This window comes from Tubulanus polymorphus, chromosome 12 (assembly GCF_964204645.1).
Source record: "Tubulanus polymorphus chromosome 12, tnTubPoly1.2, whole genome shotgun sequence".
Classification (NCBI taxonomy): Eukaryota; Metazoa; Nemertea; class Palaeonemertea; order Tubulaniformes; family Tubulanidae; genus Tubulanus; species Tubulanus polymorphus.
Window position 1 is genome coordinate 5987518 of NC_134036.1, and position 21929 is coordinate 6009446.

Below are 21929 nucleotides of genomic sequence, written 5' to 3' on the forward strand. Positions count from 1 at the left end.
ACCAACAACACAAACATTACATACTCGCCATTTAATGACTGATCATTAGATTAGTCACAAACCTTTTGTTAAACCTATTGGACTGGGACTGACGTTAGGTTTGGAATCAAGATCTTCTTACACCGGTTTCGGACTAAGCATTTACCGTTAAACTCTATAAGTGGTCACAGTGGACATTATTAGTTTCCGTGCCAAGGGCCATCCTTGCTTATCACTCCCGAACTCGCTTCCACCAGCCCCCTGGCCTCACGAAGCGTGATTTCATTACGGGCGCTGTTGTGCATGACGTCATACATCGATTTACGAAATACTATCTTGTTCGGTAAAACGTTCGCTGATTGGTCCATCTAACGGGAAAAACCAACAGAAGCCCAATGTCGTTTGTTACAAGCGCTGTGATTGGTACGGCTGGATTCTGGTCGGCTAGTAACGACCCCAACGACTCGTGGGGTCAAGGGGTTGGGGAACAGCTTTAGCGTAGTGGGTTCGAATCCCTTGACGGGTGAAGATGTGCCAAGGACTGGAACAATGAGGATTTAATTCCAAAATCTCCATTCTTTAGACTTGTACGAGTAAGGTGGTCTTTAACAGGTTTTAGATCTTAGTTCTGGACTGTTCAACTCTAATACTGGGCACGGTAACGTCATTAGTCCAGAGGCGCGGTAGAACAATCGCGTTCGTTTCCAAAAGGGATTTTGAATCTTGATACGGGTCTTTAGTAGTTAATGATTTGCTTTAGAACTAAGATATGGTCTTAGACTGGCCTTCGATCGAAGCCAGAGTGACTGGTCCTCGGGTGACTGGTTCGAGCATGGAAGTTACTATGAAGGCCGTCTCGTATTTTACCTGTAACATCAGATTCTCCGGTAAGTTGAACGTGTTTTTCTCGCAGGTCAGCGAGATCCTCTGATCGACCGCCGAAACGATCTTGGTGCTCTTGCCGGCGATCACGTGGTAATCGCGTTTCAGACGAGACACGACCGCCAACCTGGTCAGCCGATCGACGCCGGCCTGCGCGAATTTCATATCCTGTTTGTAGATTTCGAAAAAAGAGAATTGAGAGAAATTCGTAGAAATGAGGAAATTACGTCGTGGTTTACCGCGGCAATCGATGATTCCACTTGTGGCAAGCGAGTATCCACCAGGTGCGCTAGTAGTCACTCTGTCTGCACGTTCAATTTTTTCTACATTTAGTTAAAATTTGATTAAATTTCCTATCGATCACTGAGTGTATTCAGTAGATCACGTGGCCAATCAGGATTCGGGGTCGTAAATATTCACAGTTCAAAGTTGATCGATAGTGAAGTAATCTCAATTGCTGAAGACCGAGTGCCCTTTACGCCATCTGGTGGGATGTCAGGTCTTGCGGTTCCGTATATACCGACCTTGTTGTGATCGTAGGTGATCTCCTGCGTTTGTAACTCGGTCCACACGCCGTTGTATTCGGCTTTCACGACCGTTTCCCGCGAGATGGCGCTCGCTCGCGTCATGCAGTGAGGTACGGCCACGTAGATCGTTTGCTTCAACTGAAAGTTAGATGAAAATGATTGACAGAGATCCACGGATTTGGATTGAAAGCATTCGCTGGAGACCTTTCTTAAAAATTGCGTACTTTCAACGATGAATACATTGACTTTATTTAGATCATATACATATAATTTTGATTTAAATCAACTTATTTCAAAATGCCGTCGTTTAGGTATTTTACGTGACGTCATATTGGCCGTCGTGCACACGCGGGTCTCTTATAATAGTAGTTGACGGCTGATAGTACCATGCGCTTGGTGTTAGAAAAACAAACATTTCATACCACCTCTCGCGCTAGAGGCTAACAAAGTTCAAATTTGATGGACAGTATTTTAACCATATTGTTGTTGTGAATAAAAGGTTCCAAACCACCTTCTATTGATTTAAACGATTTGAAATATATGAAAAGGTGATGTTATGACGGCCATTTGACGGCCCATATACAACGCTGAAGCATCTCAGCTTTCGGCCTCTAAATCGGCGAGTTACCTTTTCGTTTTCCTCGTCGCTGTTTTTCCTCTTCAATCGGATGATGTTGCTGACCAGCTCTTCGTTCGTGTTGTAAACGAAGTTCGTGTCGGTTTGTCGGAGCACCTGGCACTGGATGTCGACGGTCGGGTTCAGCGCGCCGCCGCCTCGAGCCCGGATCAAGCAGCCGATGCCGTTGTCGAAGTCGCCCTGTGGCACGTGAATCCTGCGCGATAGAACGGGACACATTGGCACTCGATACCGAATAAGTTTTTTGAACTCAATCAAAAGAGGTCTTTATTTGAAATTGATACCCAGTAATACGAGAACATGTCTGAAATACAAAACTGCCCATCTTTTGAGTAACAACTTCAACGATTCAGTGAAATTATAATTAGTCACGAAAGAAGGCCGCCTCATTCTTAGTAACATCAATGATTCAGTAAAATTATGATTAGTTACTTATGACGGCCTTCTCGTTCTCAATAATTTCAACGATTCGGTAAAAATTATGACTAGTTACTAATGATGACCTTCTCATTCTCAATACGTTCTCACATCTAGTAAGAAATTATGATTAGTTGCTATAATGACGACCTTGCCATTCTCGATAACTTCAACGATTCATTGAAATTATGATTAGTTACTGACCACAGCCTTATCCTTGATGATTTCAGTGAATATTCGGTTGAAATACGAGTTGTTACAATTGACGACATTGCCATTCTTAAAAAATACAGAGGCTAAAGTCTTATTCTCAATAACATGAATGATTCAGCACTACGATAAGTTACCAATGACGAGCCCATTCTAGATGAAATCAATGATTTCATCTTTTCGAATGTGGTCATACAACTTATATCCAATGATGCATATAATTGCTATGATTGACAACTTACACTTGAGGAAGCCACGCCTCCCACACGGGAGTCCTGCCGGTCATTTTCTGGCGCAGTTTTCGTTCTTTTTCCAATCGTTTCTTCTCCTCCTCGGCGCGGCGTTTTTCCGCTCTGAGTTTCTCCAGTTCGAGCTCTTTCTCGCGTTGTAGCGCTTTCGCCTCTTTCTCCTCGGCTCGACGTTTCGCTTCCAGTTCCTGAAATATCGCGGGGAACAGATATCTTTTAGCTTCGATTTCCGTATTGTCTCTCCTTATTCCCTCTTTACGGTCGAACCGCCGCCCAATCGACGGTTTAATCTTCATTTTAAACAACACAAACTGAGCTGCATCGCTTTGGGATTTTTATTATCGTATAACATGAAAATCTAATTTGAAACGTTGTTATTATATCGAACGGAATGCGCAAAACGCTTAATATTCATTATAGTAGATCTAGTTATTGGAAAATTCTTGTCAAATTAGTGTCAACATATTATCACTGAAGATCACTATTAGAATATAGCGGGATCGTTGAAATATATTTTCTACTGCAAGAAACCTTTCGGACCCCATTCTTTTTCCCTATTGTCGGATTTTACAGTATTAGTGTTGACATCGGTATGTTTTTATATGATTCAAAACGCCAACGCTATACTCCACTGTAAGACGAAAGGCGTGGGTATCGCCCACATACACTGAAGCTATATGCCAAACTTCAACCTGTAGTGCGAGTGATCTTTGCAGTGTAGTCGTTGCAACTTTTCAGCTTTATCACGGGCCCAGTTTCAACATCAACAATGTTGTGGTCATGTCATATGAATTTTCGTATAGTTTTATCAATCATAGGATTTTATATTTTCATAATGGAAACATCGCTTTCAATTGCTTTCTAAAGCGACGCCTCGAAGGGGCAATAAATAATGAAATTACAAGACGCTACAATCATTCTAATTATGTTCTGAAAGGCGATAATCATGGTGGCCAAAGAGCCTTTACCAAGTTTTCCGTTGAGAGCAAGAATCAGATTTTGGATCGATGCTCTGAGATCAAAAGCCTTTTTCAGCAAGTAGAAACATGAAATGAGAACTAATGTCAGAGTTAAACTACGGTCACTGCTGCTGCTGCTGCTGCTGCTGCTAGCAGGTTGATTAGATGTAGACATGGTTTTTCTCGCTGCTCCTGCGCGTCTCAACGTGAAAATCAATCGGATAGTTATTAAAACCACTATCACTGTCGGGAGTATAGTAAATAAAGGAGCGCGGAAAAACACTTCGTAATATCTCAAATATATGTTTTTAGCAAATGGCGTCAATTTTTGAGTCCATCGCTCGTGTCCGGTGCACGGATTACGGGTATAATTGGTAGCTTTAAACTTAAAATTATTTTTCACCTGATCACAAACTGAAATGACCGAAACGAAAATGATGATGAAATAACTTTTCTTCAGGCTTACGATTCCTATAGCTTTCAGAGGCCAACAAACGACGATATATCTGTCTATAGCTATTAACAATGTTATCAGATCACTGAAACTTGAAAATAAAAGTCGAATGAATTGAGTGTATGAATACATGCGCTTCATAACGTGGTTTATTTCAACAGTCATGTCCAGTAACAGCGTGTGACTGTAGAGCCAATACTGATAATCAAATACGACATAAGACAAACAAATAAACATGTCCGCAACAGCTAAACACCTCAAATAGAATATACTGGTGTTGAATGAACGTTCTTTGCTGAGAATGGAAAAAGACAGTAAATTTGTACTGAAACCGAAAATGGCGATTCCGAAAATAACGTGCGTTGTAATCTGTAGATACAGATTCACGTGAAACGGTTTGTAATCGGCGTGATGGATGTATTTACACCGCGGATGAGGTTTAAACCCCGCCTTCTCAGTGGTGCTGGTTGTCGGGTTCGATCCGTTGAGGTCGAGAAACTCAGCGCCAACCGATACATTTTCTAAAGCCATCATTTCAGTACGCCACAGCACGCAGTCACTGTTTACCGTTTGAAAAACAATCAGTTTAAACTTTTGAACGTATCGTTGTTCAAAACACCAACGACATCTCGAGTTATTTTCCGCACCAAGAATCGTTTATGATATAAACTGATGAAAAACGACCGAACTGAGCAGACTCACGTAGGAGCTGACGCTGAGGAGACTAGAAGTTAGAATACACCAGTTCTCCGGGTTACACCAAACGGCGTAGGTAAACCTGTAATTTCGGTGTAGCGAAACTCTACCCTACCATTACATAAATAAACTAGTAAAATAACGGATTCGAATCGAGGATGAGAAAAATGATGCGCGTTGATGTTACCGCTGAATGATATCTGCGAAATATATAGGAAACTATATACTGATCAATGAACGAAGTTGGTTTCAACCATTGTGGTGTACGTTTTTTGCCGATCTTGTTGGACTCAACATGTCCCAACTGAACCAAGTCAAAGACAGAGTCTGCCGTATTTCATAAAACCTTACTCGGTATTTGACGCCAACTCGGGGTAGAATTTAACCAGTCTAAACTTTACCGCAGTAAGAGACAGTGTCTACTGTATTTCACAAACTGTTACTCGGTATTTGACACCAACTCGGGGTAGAATTTTACCACTCTCAACTTTACCGCAGTAAGAGACAGAGATGACTGATGGACAGTTAGAGTTATAAAATAGAGGGAAAAAATACCAAAAACCTTTTTATGCTTGCTTGATAAAGTTCATAGGTTCATTTTAAATCAGTCGGGCTCTATCTTATCAAAATCCGCATTTTCGACGTGAAAACCCCCAATATTATTTATTTCCTGAAAAATGATAGACATGATGGTTAAATGGGTAGATATTCCGACTATCGGAATCAAAGGACAGGTCAACGACCCGAAAAAATGTATCAATCTATTTATTATAAATTCCCTGATAATGCATCCTGACCTCAACAAGAAGTGTTACCATAGTTCCGAAGTGTATTTTTAGGAATAAACAGCCGGTTTTTTAGTTGAGGTGTAGTTTGGCACAGTCCCCCGGGGAACGCGTTCCATCCGCGCGTTCAGATCATTCTGATTCAGTATCAACAACATTGGGGTCATGTCGAAACTTGCTCTAAGCTTTATCAACCGCATAGTTAATCTTCATAATCGAAAACATCGCTTTCAGTCGATTTCGAAAGCGACGCCTCGAAACGCAATAGATGACGAAATTACAAGACGCTACGATCATTTTGACTATATTTCGAATTTGGTTCATTATTGCGTAAGAGGAGCCTCGGCCAAGTTTTCCGTTGAGAGTTAGAATTAGATTTTGGATCGATGCCCTGAATTCAAAAGATTTTTTCAGTAAATAGAAACATGAAATGAGAACTAACGTCAGAGTTAAACTACGGTCACTGCTGCTGCTGCTGCTGCTGCTGTTAGAAGTTTGATTATTTGTAGACATGGTTTTTCTCGCTGCTCCTGCGCGTCTCAACGTGAAAATCAATCGAATAGTTATCAGAACCACTATCACAGTGGGGATTATAGTAAATAGAGGAGCGCGGACAAAAATGTTGTAGTATCTTACGTATCTATTTTGCGCAAATGAAGTCAATTTCTGAGTCCATCTCTCGTGTCCGGTGCACGGATTAATGGAACGACGCGTATAAAACAAGAATGAATTCTTAGACTGATCAGTGAGCGAAATGACTACAACCAAAGTAATAAAGATGTAGCTTTTCTTTAAGCTAATGACACTAACAGCTTTCAGAGGCCAACAAACAACGATATATCTGTCTATAGCTATTAACAATGTTATCAGATCACTGATTGCAGAAAACAAAATGCAAATATGCTGCATGTATGAATACATGCGCTTCATGACGTGGTTTATTTTAGCGGTCATGTCCAGTAACAGCGTGTGACTGTAGAGCCAATATTGAAAATCAAATACGACATAAGACAAACAAATAAACATGTCCGCAACAGCCAAACATCTCAAATAGAATATACTGGTGTTGTTTGAACGTTCTTTACTGAGAATGATAAAGGACAGTAAATTTGTACCGAAACCGAAAATGGCAATGCTGAAAATTACATGCGTCGTGATCTGTAGATACAGATTCACGTGAAACGGCCTGTAATCCGAGTGATGGATGTATTTACACCGCGGATGAGGTTTAAACCCCGCCTTCTCAGTGGTGGTTGTCGGGTCCGATCCGTTGAGGTCGAGATACTGATGAGTGCCAACCGATATATTTTCTGAAGCCATCATTTCAGTCTGTACACAGCGCAAGTCACTGATTGGTAATAGAAACAATCGATTTGAGCTTCCTAATCTATCGTTGTACAAAGAACCAACGACATCTCAAGTTATTAGTGATTTGACTGAACAGAGTCAAATGTGCGCTGACGCTGAGACCAGGAGTCGATGTACAGCAGTTCTCGGGTTGACATTCGAATGTGAAGAATATATACCTGCAATTTCAGTGTAGCGAACCTCTACCCATATATTACATTCAGATATTGGATATAGCTAGATCTGAATCGACAGTGAAAAAAAAAACCATGCGCATATATCTTGCGCGCGGTAGATTAATATCTGCGAAATATAGTTACACTTGGTAAATGCACAAAATAGGTGCCAATATCGAATGCACAATGTGTATCTCCTGCCCGACCCGGTTGGACTTTACGAGTCCCGACTGGACCACGTTAAAGACAGAGCCGACCGCACTTCACAAACTCTTTCTAGATGTTTGACCAAACGTGTACATCATACATTGATTTTCTTGGTGAAGTTGTGGCTTATCATACTATCGCAAAGCAGTCACTCGTATTTGCCGATATTTTTTCACTAGGTGGCGTTGAACTAGAAGTGGGCATGTTGTCCCTAGCCCACTATAGTTCAACTCTGTAGTTATTCAATTGGCCACGGGATGGACTAATTCAGGTTATTTCAAAGTTCAAAAACTGTTTACTACAAGCGGAAAACTCTAAAGAAATAGCTTCAGAATTTAATGATAATCCGCTGGCAGCTGAAATTGATTCGATCCTTGAAAAGAAATGATTAGATTTGTGATAATCTTTAGCGGTAGAGAACAACAGGACTGATCTTTGATTACTCAAATTGTTTACGAGCATCAGAATCTTTGGGCTACGGGGAACCATTCAGGTTCAGTATCAATGATCGGGCGACTTGTCGAAGCTTCATTTCAGTTTTTTAAATCATATTTTCTCTTCGTAATCGAAATCATCGCTTTCAGTTGATTTCGAAAGCGACGCCTCGAAGCGCAATAAATGACGAAATTACAAGACGCTACGATCATTTTGACTATATTTTGGATCTGGTTTATTATTGTTGATACTGAGCCTTTACCAAGTTTTCCGTTGAGAGTAAGAATTAGATTTTGGATCGATGATCTGAGATCAAAAGCTTTCTTCATCAATAATAAACACGAGATGAGAACTAACGTCAGAGTTAAACTACGGTCACTGCTGCTGCTGCTGCTGTTAGAGGTTTGATTATTTGTAGACATGGTTTTTCTCGCTGCTCCTGCGCGCCTCAACGTGAAAATCAATCGGATAGTTATTAGAACCACGATCACTGTCGGGAGTGTAGTTACAACTAGAGCGCGGGCAAACACTTCATAATATTTCAAATATACGTTTTTAGCAAATGGAGTCAACCTCTGAGTCCATCTCTCGTGTCCAGTGCACGGATTGATAGATTGACGAGTAACATATTTGAAATAATTTCTCATCTGATCGCAAACTGAAATGATCAAAACAGAAGTGATGCAGATATAACTTCTTTTCATACCAATAATTCTGAAACTTTTCAGAGGCCAACAAACAACGATATATCTGTCTATAGCTATCAACAATGTTATCATATCACTGATACTTGAAAACAAAAGTCGAATGAATTGAGTGTATGAATACATGCGCTTCATAGAGTGGATCATTTCAGCAGTCATGTCCAGTAACATTGTATGACTGTAGAGCCGATACTGAAAGTCAAATACGACATAAGACAAACAAATAAACATGTCCGCAACAGCCAAACATCTCAAATAGAATATACTGGTGTTGTTTGAACGTTCTTTACTGAGAATGATAAAACACAGTAAATTTGTACCGAAACCGAAGACGGAAATGCTGAAAATGACGTAAGTCGTAATCTGTAGATACAGATTCACGTGAAATGGTTTGTAATCGTCGTGATGGATGTATTTACACCGCGGATGAGGTTTAAAACCCGCCCTCTCAGTGGCGGTGGTTGTCAGGTCCGATCCGTTGAGGTCGAGAAACTGAGCGACAACCGATACATTTTCTGAAGCCTGCATCTCAGTCGTCACTCCGAACACGTCACCTCTTGTAGATAGAGACAAAATCGGTTTTAACTTCCATGTCTATCATTTTACAAAGATCCAGCAATATCTCAAGTTATTAGCGATTTTCCGGCTGCAAAAATCTACGTTCGATATAAACGGACGTAAAACCACCAGATAGAACGGTGTCCAATGCGCGCTGACGCTGAGAGACTAGAACTCGATGTACCAGAGCTCTTAGCTCTTAGACGACCGACAGCGAATATGATAAACCTGCAATTTCGGTGCAGCTAACGTCTACCCGATCATTACATTCAGAAAGTAGGCGATATCTAGATCCGAATCGACGATGAAAAAAGAATCTGAGCTTACAACTTGCTATAGAATGATATATGCGAGATGTATAGTAAAATCTCACGAAGGGAAGTTTCAACTTTCGACTGCGTAGTGTATGTTTTCAGCCCGGACCTAGTTGGACTTAACGTGTCCAAACTGAACCAAGTCAAAAACAGAGCTGTACTGTATTTCACAAATTCTTTCTCAGTATTTGACGCCAACACAAGAATTTGTTCAGTCTCAACTTTACAGCAATAACAAAGATAACTGATGACTGATAGAGTACAGATAAAAGGCTATTGAGGTAGATATTACGAATGCTGCTTCTAAGCTTACTAGCGAGCATAATTTTTCAAAATCAAATATTTCGATTCGGAAAACCCAAGACTATGTATTTTCTGAATGACAATAAGCTTTGCAAAACTCGTTGTAAAATCTCTTAAGTATATTGAAGTATTTTGAAAATTGTTTGTATATTTGAGTTGAAACTCATCGCTTGTTTTGTTCTTACTGTGGGTTTATCGAGTTAATTAACATTAGACTACCACTCGTCTATGGAAACCGAAATTGCAAAATTTATTGATATTTGAACTATTGGAATCAGAAAAAATGTTGCATATTTTCTGGTGAAATAAATCCTGAAAATGCATCCTGCCATTGCCTAGAATATTTTCTACGAATCGTATTCACGTGTTTTACTAATATTTAGAAAGGCGGATCTGATGTTCTTGGGAGTTTGAGAAATACTGTGACGATGTCTGGTAATAACTAATGATATAATTGTGTAACGGTGACTTAGAATTAGGTGATTACCACTGGTTTACTAGAATAGGAAACTAACGTAAATTTCAATATTAGGAGTTAATCGATAATTCTTAATTTTTTTCTTTATGGTTGTACAAAGTGTTTGCGAAACTGACTTCATAATCAAAAACGTCGGGTAATAGGGAACCGTTCCGGTGCAGTATCAACAGCTCGGGAGTCTTGTCGGAAGTTTAAATTAAATTTCATTAATCATTGTTTTTCTTCGACATCGTAATAATCGCTTTCAGTTGATTTCGAAAGCGACGCCTCGAAGCGCAATTAATGACGAAATTACAAGACGCTACGATCATTCTGATTATATTTTGAATTTGGGTGATTATTCTTGGTAATGAGCCTTTACCAAGTTTTCCGTTGAGAGTAAGAATTAGATTTTGAATCGATGCTCTGAGATTAAAGGTTTTCTTCAGTAAATAGAAACATGAAATGAGAATTAACGTCAGAGTTAAACTACGGTCACTGCTGCTGCAACTGCTGCTGCTGCTGCAGTTAGAAGTTTGATTATTTGTAGACATGGTTTTTCTCGCTGCTCCTGCGCGTCTCAACGTGAAAATCAATCGGATAGTTATTAGAACCACTATCACTGTCGGGATTATAGTAAATGTCGGAGCGCGGAAAAAACCATCATAATATTTCAAATAAATGCTTTTAGCAAATGGAGTCAACCTCTGAGTCCATCTCTCGTGTCCGGTGCACGGATTAATAGATCGACGGGTATGATATTTATAATAATTCCTAGTCTGATCACAAACTGAAATGACCAAGACTAAAGTGATGTAGATATAACTTCTTTTCATACTTATGACACTAACAGCTTTTAGAGGCCAACAAACAACGATATATCTGTCTATAGCTATCAACAATGTTATCAGATCACTGATACCTGAATAAAAAAGTCGAATGAATTGAGTGTATGAATACATGCGCTTCATAGCGTGGTTTATTTCAGCAGTCATGTCCAGTAACAATGTGTGACTGTAGAGATGATACTGAAAGTCAAATGATATATAAGACAAACAAATAAACATGTCCGCAATTGCTAAACATCTCAAATAGAGTATACTGGTGTTGTTTGAACGTTCTTTGCTGAGAATAATGAAAGACAGTAAATTTGTACCGAAACCCCAGATGGCTATGCTGAAAATGACGTAAGTCGTAATCTGTAGATACAGATTCACGTGAAACGGTTTGTAATCGGCGTGATGGATGTATTTACACCGCGGATGAGGTTTAAACCCCGCCTTCTCGGTGGTTGTTGTCAGGTCCGATCCGTTGAGGTCGAGAAACTGAGCGCCAACCGATACATTTTCTGAAGCCTGCATTTCAGTCGGCACTCCGAACAGTCACTGCTTGTAGATAGAGACAAAATCAGTTTAAACTTCCATGTCTATCGTTGTACAAAGATCCAGCAATATCTCAAGTTATTAGCGATTTTCCTGTTTGTAATCGGCGTGATGGATGTATTTTCACCGCGGATGAGGTCTAAATCCTGCCTCGCCAGTGGTGATTGTCAGGTCAGTTCCGTTGAGGCCGAGAAACCGAGCGCCAGCAACTGATATATTTGCAGCGGCCATCCATGCAAACTTAAAGCACAACGAAACTGCTTGAAATTGAAATCGCGCAGTTCTGGAGTTGAATAATTATCTTAACCCGAATCGATAAAGAAAAAAGCCACGCGTATAGATTTTGCTGCGGAAAAAAATCCCCCAGGATCTATGTTAACTATAGGGGTCAATACAAAAAGCAGTATTCATCCATGAAATGTTTCATATATTGTTTGCTCCGAACGAGACACAGAATCTTATGCATTTCTGTCATCAGTTTTCTTACCGATTATACAGTAGAATTTTACCAGTCACAACTTTACCGCTCTAAGAGACAGAGTCTACTGTATTTCACAAACACTTACTCAATATTTGACCCCAACTCGAGTTTGAATTTTTTAACGCTGGACTTTACCGCAGTAAGAGACAGAGTCTATTGTATTTCACAAACTCTTACTCAATATTTGACCCCAACTCGAGTCTGAATTTTTCAACGCTGGACTTTACTGCAGTAAGAGACAGAGTCTACTGTATTTCACAAACTCTTATTCAGTATTCGATACCAACTCGGTATAGAAATTTACCAGTTACTTTTCCTGGACAAAGTCTGCTGAAACTGTTATACCAAGTCGACATGTCCGAATACTGCATACCTAAGTAATTAACCGAGCAAGTAATTATAATAATTACTTATTTGATGTAATCAAATCATTTAACCTCAACATGTTATCATCCTCCCGTATTCTCTAACAATTCAGCGTTTTGACTCCGAGAGTTTGGCAATCATTTTTTTTTCTAAATACTTTACGAACCTGCTGTATTCTGTTGGCTTCCTGGGCCGCTTTGACGGCCGCTTCGGCCGCCTCGGTCGCGCTCGTCTCTGTCTCCGCCGAGAATTTCAACGCCTGCGCCAATTCAGCGCTTATCTTGGCCACCTCGGCGTGCAGTTTACTAGCTTCGGCCCGCAGTTGTTTCTCCTCCAAATCCAAGAACGGGTCGACTGAAAAATCAGAAAACAGCAGTTAATAATTTACAGGTGAAACGTGCAGTCAGCACCGAAATCGTATTCGGTCTTTCGTTGGCATCAATGCGTGTATCAATTTATTCGATGCGGAGTCCGAGGATGATCACTTTTTGAAAGTGTGCTGATATTCAGTTCATCTTATTGTAACATTGTACATGGTCCAGTATACGACTATCATTCGACACAGTAATATAGTGGCAATACATAGAGAAATAACGGTGAATAATTCAATAATTCAGGGGCATAAACCATGGAGGTTTAAAGGCTTCTTTCAGGAATCGCAAAATTAGACCAGATTTTTTTGAGGAGGCGAAAAGGGTTATCAGTTTATATTGACTAGGTCTTGAAAAAATTGTGTTAAGCACTGGTGATCTTACAGTTGTATATTCTTGACAATCAAATAAAAAGTGCACGGTATTCATTTCCAGTTACATTTTGGTTGCATTTTTAAACAATATCTCTTGTTTTGACGATTGTAACTACACATTGTATAAATTATAGAAGAAAATTATATATCGGACGAAGGAATAAACATACACTAATATTATATAAGATAAAGGCAAACTACTGTCAGTTTCTACGGATGCGTCCTGGGGACATATCTATTTGAAAAAAATTTCGGGGTTAATTCCGAGTTTGTAACTCGGAATAAACTAGTTTTCTCAGTTAAATGTGATTTTTGAGGTTAATTTCGAGTTTGTAACTCGGAATAGACTAGTTTTCTCAATTAAAAGTGATTTTTTGGAGGTTTATTCCGAGTTTGTAACTCGGAATAAACTCCAACCCCCAAAATTGCATTTAACTAAGAAAACTAGTATAAACTGAAACCCTGAAAAGAAATCCTAAATAATACAAAATCGATATGTGTAGAAAGATCCTGGGGACATGTTTTAAGAGATATTTGTTGAAAAAAGGGAATTGCTTCCGGCGTAGTACCAACCTTCCCGGGAGTCTTGTCGAAGCTTTATTCAAGTTTTATCAATCGTTGTTTCTCTTCGTAATCGAAAACGTCGCTTTCAGTTGATTTCGAAAGCGACGCCTCGGAGCGCAATAAATGACGAAATTACAAGACGCTACGATCATTCTGACTATGTTTCGAATTTGGTTCAACATTTCGCCCGAAGAGCCTTTACCGAGTTTTCCGTTGAAAGTAAGAATTAGATTTTGGATCGAAGCTCTGAGATGAAAAGCTTTTTTCAGTAAATAGAAACATGAAATCAGAATTAACGACAGAGTTAAACTACGGTCACCGCTGCTGTTGCTGTTGCTGTTAGAAGTTTGATTATTTGTAGACATGGTTTTTCTCGCTGCTCCTGCGCGTCTCAACGTGAAAATCAATCGGATAGTTATTAGAACCACTATCACTGTCGGGATAACGATGAATAGAGGTGCGCGGACAAAAACTCCATAATATCTCAAATAAATGCTTTTACCAAATGAAGTAAACTTTTGAGTCCATCTCTCGTGTCCAGTGCACGGATTGATGGAACGACGAGTATAATACTGGAAAAAATTCGGGCACTGAATACTGACCGAAATGACTACAGTAAATGTGACGAAGACGTAACTTTTCTTCATGCTGTATTGTAACAGCTTTCAGAGGCCAACAAACAACGATATATCTGTCTATAGCTATTAACAATGTTATCAGATCACTGATACTTGAAAACATAAATTGAATGTTTTGGGTGTATAAATACATGCGCTTCATAGCGTGGTTTATTTCAGCGATCATGTCCAGTAACAGTGTGTGACTGTAGAGCCGATACTGAAAGTCAAAGATGATATAGGACAAACAAATAAACATGTCCGCAACAGCCAAACACCTCAAATAGAATATACTGGTGTTGTTTGAACGTTCTTTACTGAGAATGATAAAAGACAGTAAATTTGAGCCGAAACCGACGGTAGAAATGCTGATAATGACGTAATTTGTGATCTGTAGATACAGATTCACGTGAAACGGTTTGTAATCGGCGTGATGGATGTATTTACACCGCGGATTAGGTCTAAACCCCGCCTTCTCAGTGGTGGTTGTTGTCAAGTTCGATCCGTTGATTTCGAGGATCTGAGCGCCATCCGATACATTGTCTGAAGCCATCAACGTAAACTGTACGCACGACGAAGCTACTCGAAATTGAAAATCTTGAGTCGAACGGCGTTCCAAACGATTATTACATTTTGAGACCAGTAAATAAATATCTCAACGCGAATCGATAAAGATAAAAATTCGTATAGATTTTGCTGCGGAATGAAATCCCCCGGATTAAACTATTACGGATCAATACAAAAAAGCAGTCTTCATCCATCGAATGCACGAAAGTTTATACGTGCGCTTTTGAAAGTGGGCTGATCTTCATTTGATAAATCAACCCGCGTTTGAATAAACTCCGGAGTGGAGATGCAATAGAGGGGCTGCTTTTAAAATATGTCTCGTGCGGAGCCCTAAGTGAAGTTTGAACGATCGCTGTTTGAAAGCGCACCGATCCTTATTTGAGAAGTCAATCTGAGTTTGAATAAACTCCTGAGTGGAGATGTATTAGAGGGGTCGCGTTTAAAATATGTATCGTGTGGAGCCGTAAGTGTTTTTAAACGATCGCTGTTTGAAGGCGCGTCGATCCTTATTTGACAAGTCAATCCGAGTTGGAATAAACTCGTAGAGGAGAAGTATTAGAGGGCCGCGTTTAACCGCAGGAGTCAAATCAATAAACTCGAAACTCGAGCCGGTTCAGTTATTCGCTGTTCGAAATAACAAGCTGTCGCTGATAGCGTATTGGGTTAAGCGTCTTCGGGTGAATAAGCAAAGGAATTTATAAGTCTAATTTATAAGTCCAATGTTCGGTGAATTTCGGGTTTGAAAATCTTAAATTCTCTCAAAGAATTTTTTTTTCATTTCAATGTATGAATTCGGAGTGATTATGAATTAACTGTATACACAGATATAAGAATATTAGGACTAAATGCGGAAATTTAACATATAACCGATTTATATATAAAAAAAACAAAATATTGAAAATAGAGTATTACGGTAAAGGAATTTAAACTATATTGTGTAGAAAAATCTCGGGGACATATTGAGAGATGTTTGTTGAAAAAGTTGAGACTTTCGAGGTTTCCTCCGAGTTAGCCGAGTCTGAATAAACTGGTTTTCGCTGTAAAAAATAGTTTTACCGGGGGAATATAGGCAAACTCGAAAAAAAAATTTGTACTATCATGTCCTCAGAACGCTAGACGTAAAAAGGTGTCACGTTTTCTTAATCAGAAAGGCCAATTAACAATTTCGGAAACGCGTCTTGAAACCCGATACTTGACTTAGATTTATCCCCGCCCCCCCCCCCCCCCCCCAAGAAAACAAGTTTAAATTATACCTGCTCCTTCGCGCTTTTATTCTTCAATGATCAGATATCCACTCGATCGTAATTTCTTTTATTTTACCAGACTCAGAAACCCGTTTTAAAACGTTCGATATTAACTCGCTCGGAAACGCTATAATTTCGCTTATTATAAAGAACCGTACGACATCGACGAAATAATGAAGATAGGCCTAAAATATGTTTTCCTATTCAAAATCTATATCTTAAACAAATCTCTGCAGATGGATAGAATAAAATCCTCCCAAATCGCCAGTGAAACTCATTTTATTTTTTATCATTTCATTAGTGTTGCTGGTTTTTATACGTATACTCACGTACGGTACATTTACAACGACCAGTCTAAATCAATTTCCACCCTATTTTTGCCTGTTTTTGCCTATTTTTACCTGTTTTGCCTATTTTTTGCCTTACACAAATTTATATTCCTCTTCTTTCAGCCCTCTACGCGCGATAGTAGTACTATGCTCGTATGCACTTCGAAATCAATCAAATCGACGAACGGGTAAGGCGCGATATTTCATTTTCGACTCGATTATTTATTAAAAGCCGCCTGCGATTAGAACAGAACGACGGCGTTTAACTTCGAAAATATTTGCGTAACCAGTAGCCCTAACAGGCGCCGTTGAGTGGATGGGTAAACAAAAACGCGGTTCAACCCGTAAGGAAATTAAACGTTAGAACCGAAGCGGAATGCAATCTAGTGTGTACTCGAATTACCTTAGGCCTTGACATACGACGTTCTTTTGTTTGCCGTGTTTTTAACCGATTTACTGAGTTCTCATCTTCGTCGAGATACTAATCGTGTTGTTAATAGTCCAGGCTCCGAGTCTCCGAAATTGGAATTTCGCCTATTTTACCGGGAATGCCTCAAAATCACCAGATTTTCCAATGGAGATCGAAAGGATTATGAATCGGAGGTATAATGATGTAGAATCCCGCACTCATCTTGAAAATCACTTCATTCGTGTTGAAGCGACGTGGAGAGAGTTCCACAATAATAACGGAAAAACAGTCCAAAAATATAACTGAAGCTAGTAGTTTATTCAACGTTAGAGGATATAGTCGTTATTATTGCGGGATTCTTCTCCACATCATCTTGAAAATAGTCCAAAATGACGTTTCCTTATATAGTATAGCCTTGTTTGGTATTTTCCCGAAGATGGCTAATCAGGATAAAGTTGAAATTTCGACAAGTACTTCTAGCTCGAATTATTCGATCATCAGGTGGCTCGATCAGAAACAGAAGTAACATGGCTTGAAGAAGTAACGTATGCTATGTTACTTCTATTTTCTGGTCCTTCCACCTGGTGATTCCTGTTAGTCGACAGTCGAAACGTCGTGGTTTCGTTTTAATGAACCATATCGTATATAATTCGAATCGCGGGAATTTCGATTATCTAAATGAACTTGTTTTTTCAGTTTTTTTTTTTTTAAATCGAAACCTCATTGCTGCGATTAAGCGTAAAAACGTGTGTTTTCGGTTATATTTCAATATTCGTAGAGTAGCCGTGTTAACCAGGTTTAAAATAAGTAACGAGACGAGTAGTACTGTATAGGTTAACTATTTACCTGACGCACGAGCTTTCGCTTCTAATGAATAGAAGTTTCATCAGGTGAATGAGTGATGAAGCTTCTATTCATTAGAAGCGAAAGCTCGTGCATCAAATAAATAGTTAACCTATACAGCACTACTCGTCTCGTTACTTATTATATTTCAAGTTAGTCAGGTAGAAATACCACTTTTCGACGAAAATCAAAAAGTTCCCAAGCACCCGCATCGGCATATATCAATAACCCGGTATTTCTGAGAACATCTAATTCTAAGGCGGCTTTCACCTTTGTGATTGTATATCATCCAATTATATCACTCGCGTGTCTATATGAAAGACATACATTATAGTATAGGGGCCTATGTTTTGTCGGTCGTAATTGCCACCTCTCGGGGCGACGTTTTGTCGGGCGAAAAAGATTTCTACGCTCCTAGTAATTTACCTAAAAGAGAAACTTTAAACAACTTTAGAAAATAGACGCGTATTTTTTGTTTCTGTGTTTGTTTAGTTGTAATTGCCTATTTTCGTAGCGTCGTCGATCTTTCTGCCCGAGTGTAAATAATTCGATTCGCCCCGTGCGCGAGCGAGCGTTCGAAAATACGACACAAGTTGGAAATTAGAAAAAAAATGACATACGATCATTTAGAAAGGAACAATTCGATTTGGAAATCTGTGCGATATTGAATTCTCGCCGCTCGAGTGCTTTTGAATTCCGTATGCAAAAAGGCCACATTCGGCTACACTGAGAATAAAGGTAATAAATAAGAGTGAAATCCACTATATACAATGTCAAAACATCAACAACAAAAAATTCATAATCAAGAAATAAAATTTAAAGAAAAATCAAAATGCACTACGCTTTTGGCCCCTTCTACCGGAAATCGTAACATCGCTTCCGGTAGGCGCGTTGCTGGTTTTTAAGGGACACCGTATCATACGGAATCTAACAATCGAATAAACAACATGGCCAATCCCTGATCTAAGATAGAAAAAAGAATATTTTACTTAAAATAGAGTGTTTATATGATATATATATATATATATATATATATATATATATATATATATATATATATATATATATATATATATATATATATATATATATATATATATATATATATATATATATATATATATATATATATATATATATATATATATATATATATATATAAGTCAACTCCCGATATACCGCCCACATCGGTGTGGCGAACGGTTTTGGCGGTATAGAGAGTATGGCGGTATATCGGGGGATGTTTAACTCTGTATTTGTATTGAGATGAACATTTAGAAAACCTTGCGGTAGGCTGGGGTGGCTGTATATGGAAGGGTGGCATATCGGGGGTTGACTGTATTCTATTGAAGAATATTTATATGCACGGTAATCATCTAGAGTATTGATCACTTGAAAACCAAAAGAGACAAATTTCAGCAAAAATTGAATTCAAAATGAAATGAATGATTCATTTTCGTTTCAATCAAAAACATAAAAAGTACGCGTAAAAAACGCATTTTCGTTAAGCTTGATGTTGAAAATGGAACTTAATTTGAAGAGAATTGAAATCTGAAGCCCGCGACGGAATACTAGGCGAAATCTATCGGCGAATCTGGCGTCGCGTGGCGAAAGATGTGCCGCGACTTTTTTAAAGCCGAATCATTTCGGGGTAAATTGGTAAAAAGAAACATGCCGAATATCACATGATGATTGAATGGGTGAACCAGTCTTCGCACCGAATTCGCCTACATTCGTCGACCTCTCTCGCCGTCCGTTGCAAGCATCATCGCTTGCCGGTGTTTGATTGTCGCCCGCCTATAAAAGCATGGCATCGGATTGGCTGGATACTTAGACTGGTGGGCGCTGAACGGGAACCCGGCGGGCGGCAATCAAACCCTGGCGAGCGACGATACTGGTATAACAAGCTTTCGAAGGGTTGTTTCGTAATTTGTATTTTTATCGATGAATTTTACTCGGAATTATCGTTATCAATTAGCGGATCGATTAGAAAAGATCAGTTACGAATGAGATACCGAAGGAAAAGGGTTGAATACGAAAAAGGTAAATATAAGTGATTTTTACCTGAATCGATGTACGGCCATACTGGTGAATATAGATACATTGAGATTATCATCGATATGAGTGAAGCGCTATGGATGAGATCACGAGAGTATCGTGTAATACAGTCGACTCCTCTTTCCATCAATCTCAACTCAATCGCTGTTAGAGTCGGAGTCTACTGTATTTCACAACCTCGAGTCTACTTCTTATAATACCTAGAATTAGCTAATCTAATATCATAGCATATTAATCGTTTTGAGTGGTTAGAAGTAAACACCCGATTAACTCTAGTTAGGCGACTGCTGCATTTCGTAATCTAATTCAATTATTTTGATTAGTACTTAAAATATTGAGCCGCACTTCTCGTGTTAATCGATGAAACCAATTAAGAAATTAAGTAATTATTAAATCAGTACCTGCCATGATTTGCTTGTGTCTTTGTTGCACCTGCTGGTGTATGCAGGTGCGCACGGAGCGCATCTGTTCGCGGAGAGCGGCCAGAGTTTTCTTGCTGGCCACGCTGTACTCTTTGTAGACGAGCACGCAGGCGATGACGTCGTCGACGAGTCGTTTCAGGGCCGGTATCGGGTAGTCGGACCGTTCGATGTCGCCTTTCAGCTCGGAGGCGGTGAATTTGCCGGTCAAGCGTTCGACCAGCGCGCCGAACGTGGCCGGCTCGTACGAGCCGTAGTCCGTGCGGTCGTCGAAGACCGACGACGTAAACGCGTCCGTTTCGTCGAATGCGGTCGAGTCCGATTTGGACCGAATGTCCGGTTCCGCTGAAGAGTCCGGTACCGTGTCTCGCGGCGTATTTGAAATCGATTCGGACCCTACAGTACCGTTCGCTTTATTTTCCTCGTCACCGTTAGTTTTCATAATTCGAGTCGTTTCAGCTGAATCATCCGCGACTGCTACTGTCTCAGGCAGCGGCGTCGCGTCTGAATTGACGCTTTCTCGAGAACCTTGGGGTGACGTTCGTACGCCAGGTGGCGCCCCGGTCGCGCCACCGCCGCGTTTAGCGCAGTCTCGCGACGACCGACGCGTCCCGCCGCGACCGTGCCCGGTCCCCGCTGCTGTGTGTCGCAGGTCGATGCTAGCGTTGTCGGCCATGCTCCCGGTCTCTTCGACGTCGGTTAGCTTGACGCCGTCGTTAGAGGGCCCTGTCGGGTTCTCGCGTGTTTTCGGGCGTTCAACGCTGCGAAATCCGTCCGAATTTTCGGCCATTGCACCGGCTACGATTTGGGGTCACTGAAAAAAGAAAACACGGAAAACTAGTTGAATTATATATGAACACCATGAAAACAAGCGTCTGTCCTTTGTCCATGATTTTAAGTAAAAGCATCTACAAATATATGCTTAATTTGCGATTACGATAAACAGTCAAGAACAGTCTTTGAAAATGGCTTGGTGGCCCCCGGATTGTTAGGAACAGTCTCTGAAAATGGTTTACTGCCCCATGATTGTCAGGAACAGTCCCTGAAAGTAGTGACGTCCCCTGATTATCAGGTGTAGTTTCTGAAATGTTTTACTTTTCACTGATCGTCCCTAAAAAAGGCATTCTATCTCCAGATTGTCTCTATTGGTAGGTTTTACTAGTCGCCAACGCTTCACAAAGCTACGAATAGTGTTTAGCAAAGACTGTTCGGTCTCCAGACATTACCCTTCACAAAAAAACATGTTTACTCTCCGACTGTATCGGTTATTTTCATTTTCTGCCTAAAGCATTTCGAAAAAATCAATTACGTTCGGTACAATGAATATTTTCATGTAGAGTACCCATATTGTGTATATCAGGCTAATAGCATTCTTGCGCTCAATCTACGAGCTAAGCTGTAATTCCAAACCTCTTATTTGGCCATCCAATTACAAGGTATTCATTGATAGATAGTTCGGCGTATTCAAGTGTCAAGTTTTGTGGAACCAATTTCAACGCGTAGATTTGAGAACAGAATACGCTGATATCTTAGCTCTACCGTTTGGAAGGACTTTGCAATGTGCAATATTCGTAAGCTGTGTTTTATATTCAAGAAAAAAAAATTCGGGA

The 21929-nt window shown here is 39.9% G+C and overlaps 1 protein-coding gene and 1 long non-coding RNA gene across 2 annotated transcripts in view; one reads left to right on the forward strand and one right to left on the reverse strand.

Annotated features, from left to right (window-relative positions):
- LOC141913912 (uncharacterized) overlaps window positions 1-21929 on the reverse strand; it is a 39282-nt gene that overhangs the window by 8179 nt on the left and 9174 nt on the right. Inside the window, exons 2-7 of the mRNA XM_074805126.1 lie at window positions 20302-21133; window positions 12691-12878; window positions 2895-3088; window positions 2017-2221; window positions 1386-1526; window positions 847-1029 (exon numbers count right to left, since the gene is read on the reverse strand). Coding sequence (XP_074661227.1) covers window positions 847-1029; window positions 1386-1526; window positions 2017-2221; window positions 2895-3088; window positions 12691-12878; window positions 20302-21109 — 1719 coding nt within the window. The 5' untranslated portion in view covers window positions 21110-21133. The remainder of the gene's footprint in view (window positions 1-846; window positions 1030-1385; window positions 1527-2016; window positions 2222-2894; window positions 3089-12690; window positions 12879-20301; window positions 21134-21929) is intronic.
- LOC141913933 (uncharacterized) overlaps window positions 1-21929 on the forward strand; it is a 34253-nt gene that overhangs the window by 5047 nt on the left and 7277 nt on the right. Inside the window, exon 2 of the long non-coding RNA XR_012620670.1 lies at window positions 16714-16778. This is a non-coding gene — a long non-coding RNA (uncharacterized LOC141913933). The remainder of the gene's footprint in view (window positions 1-16713; window positions 16779-21929) is intronic.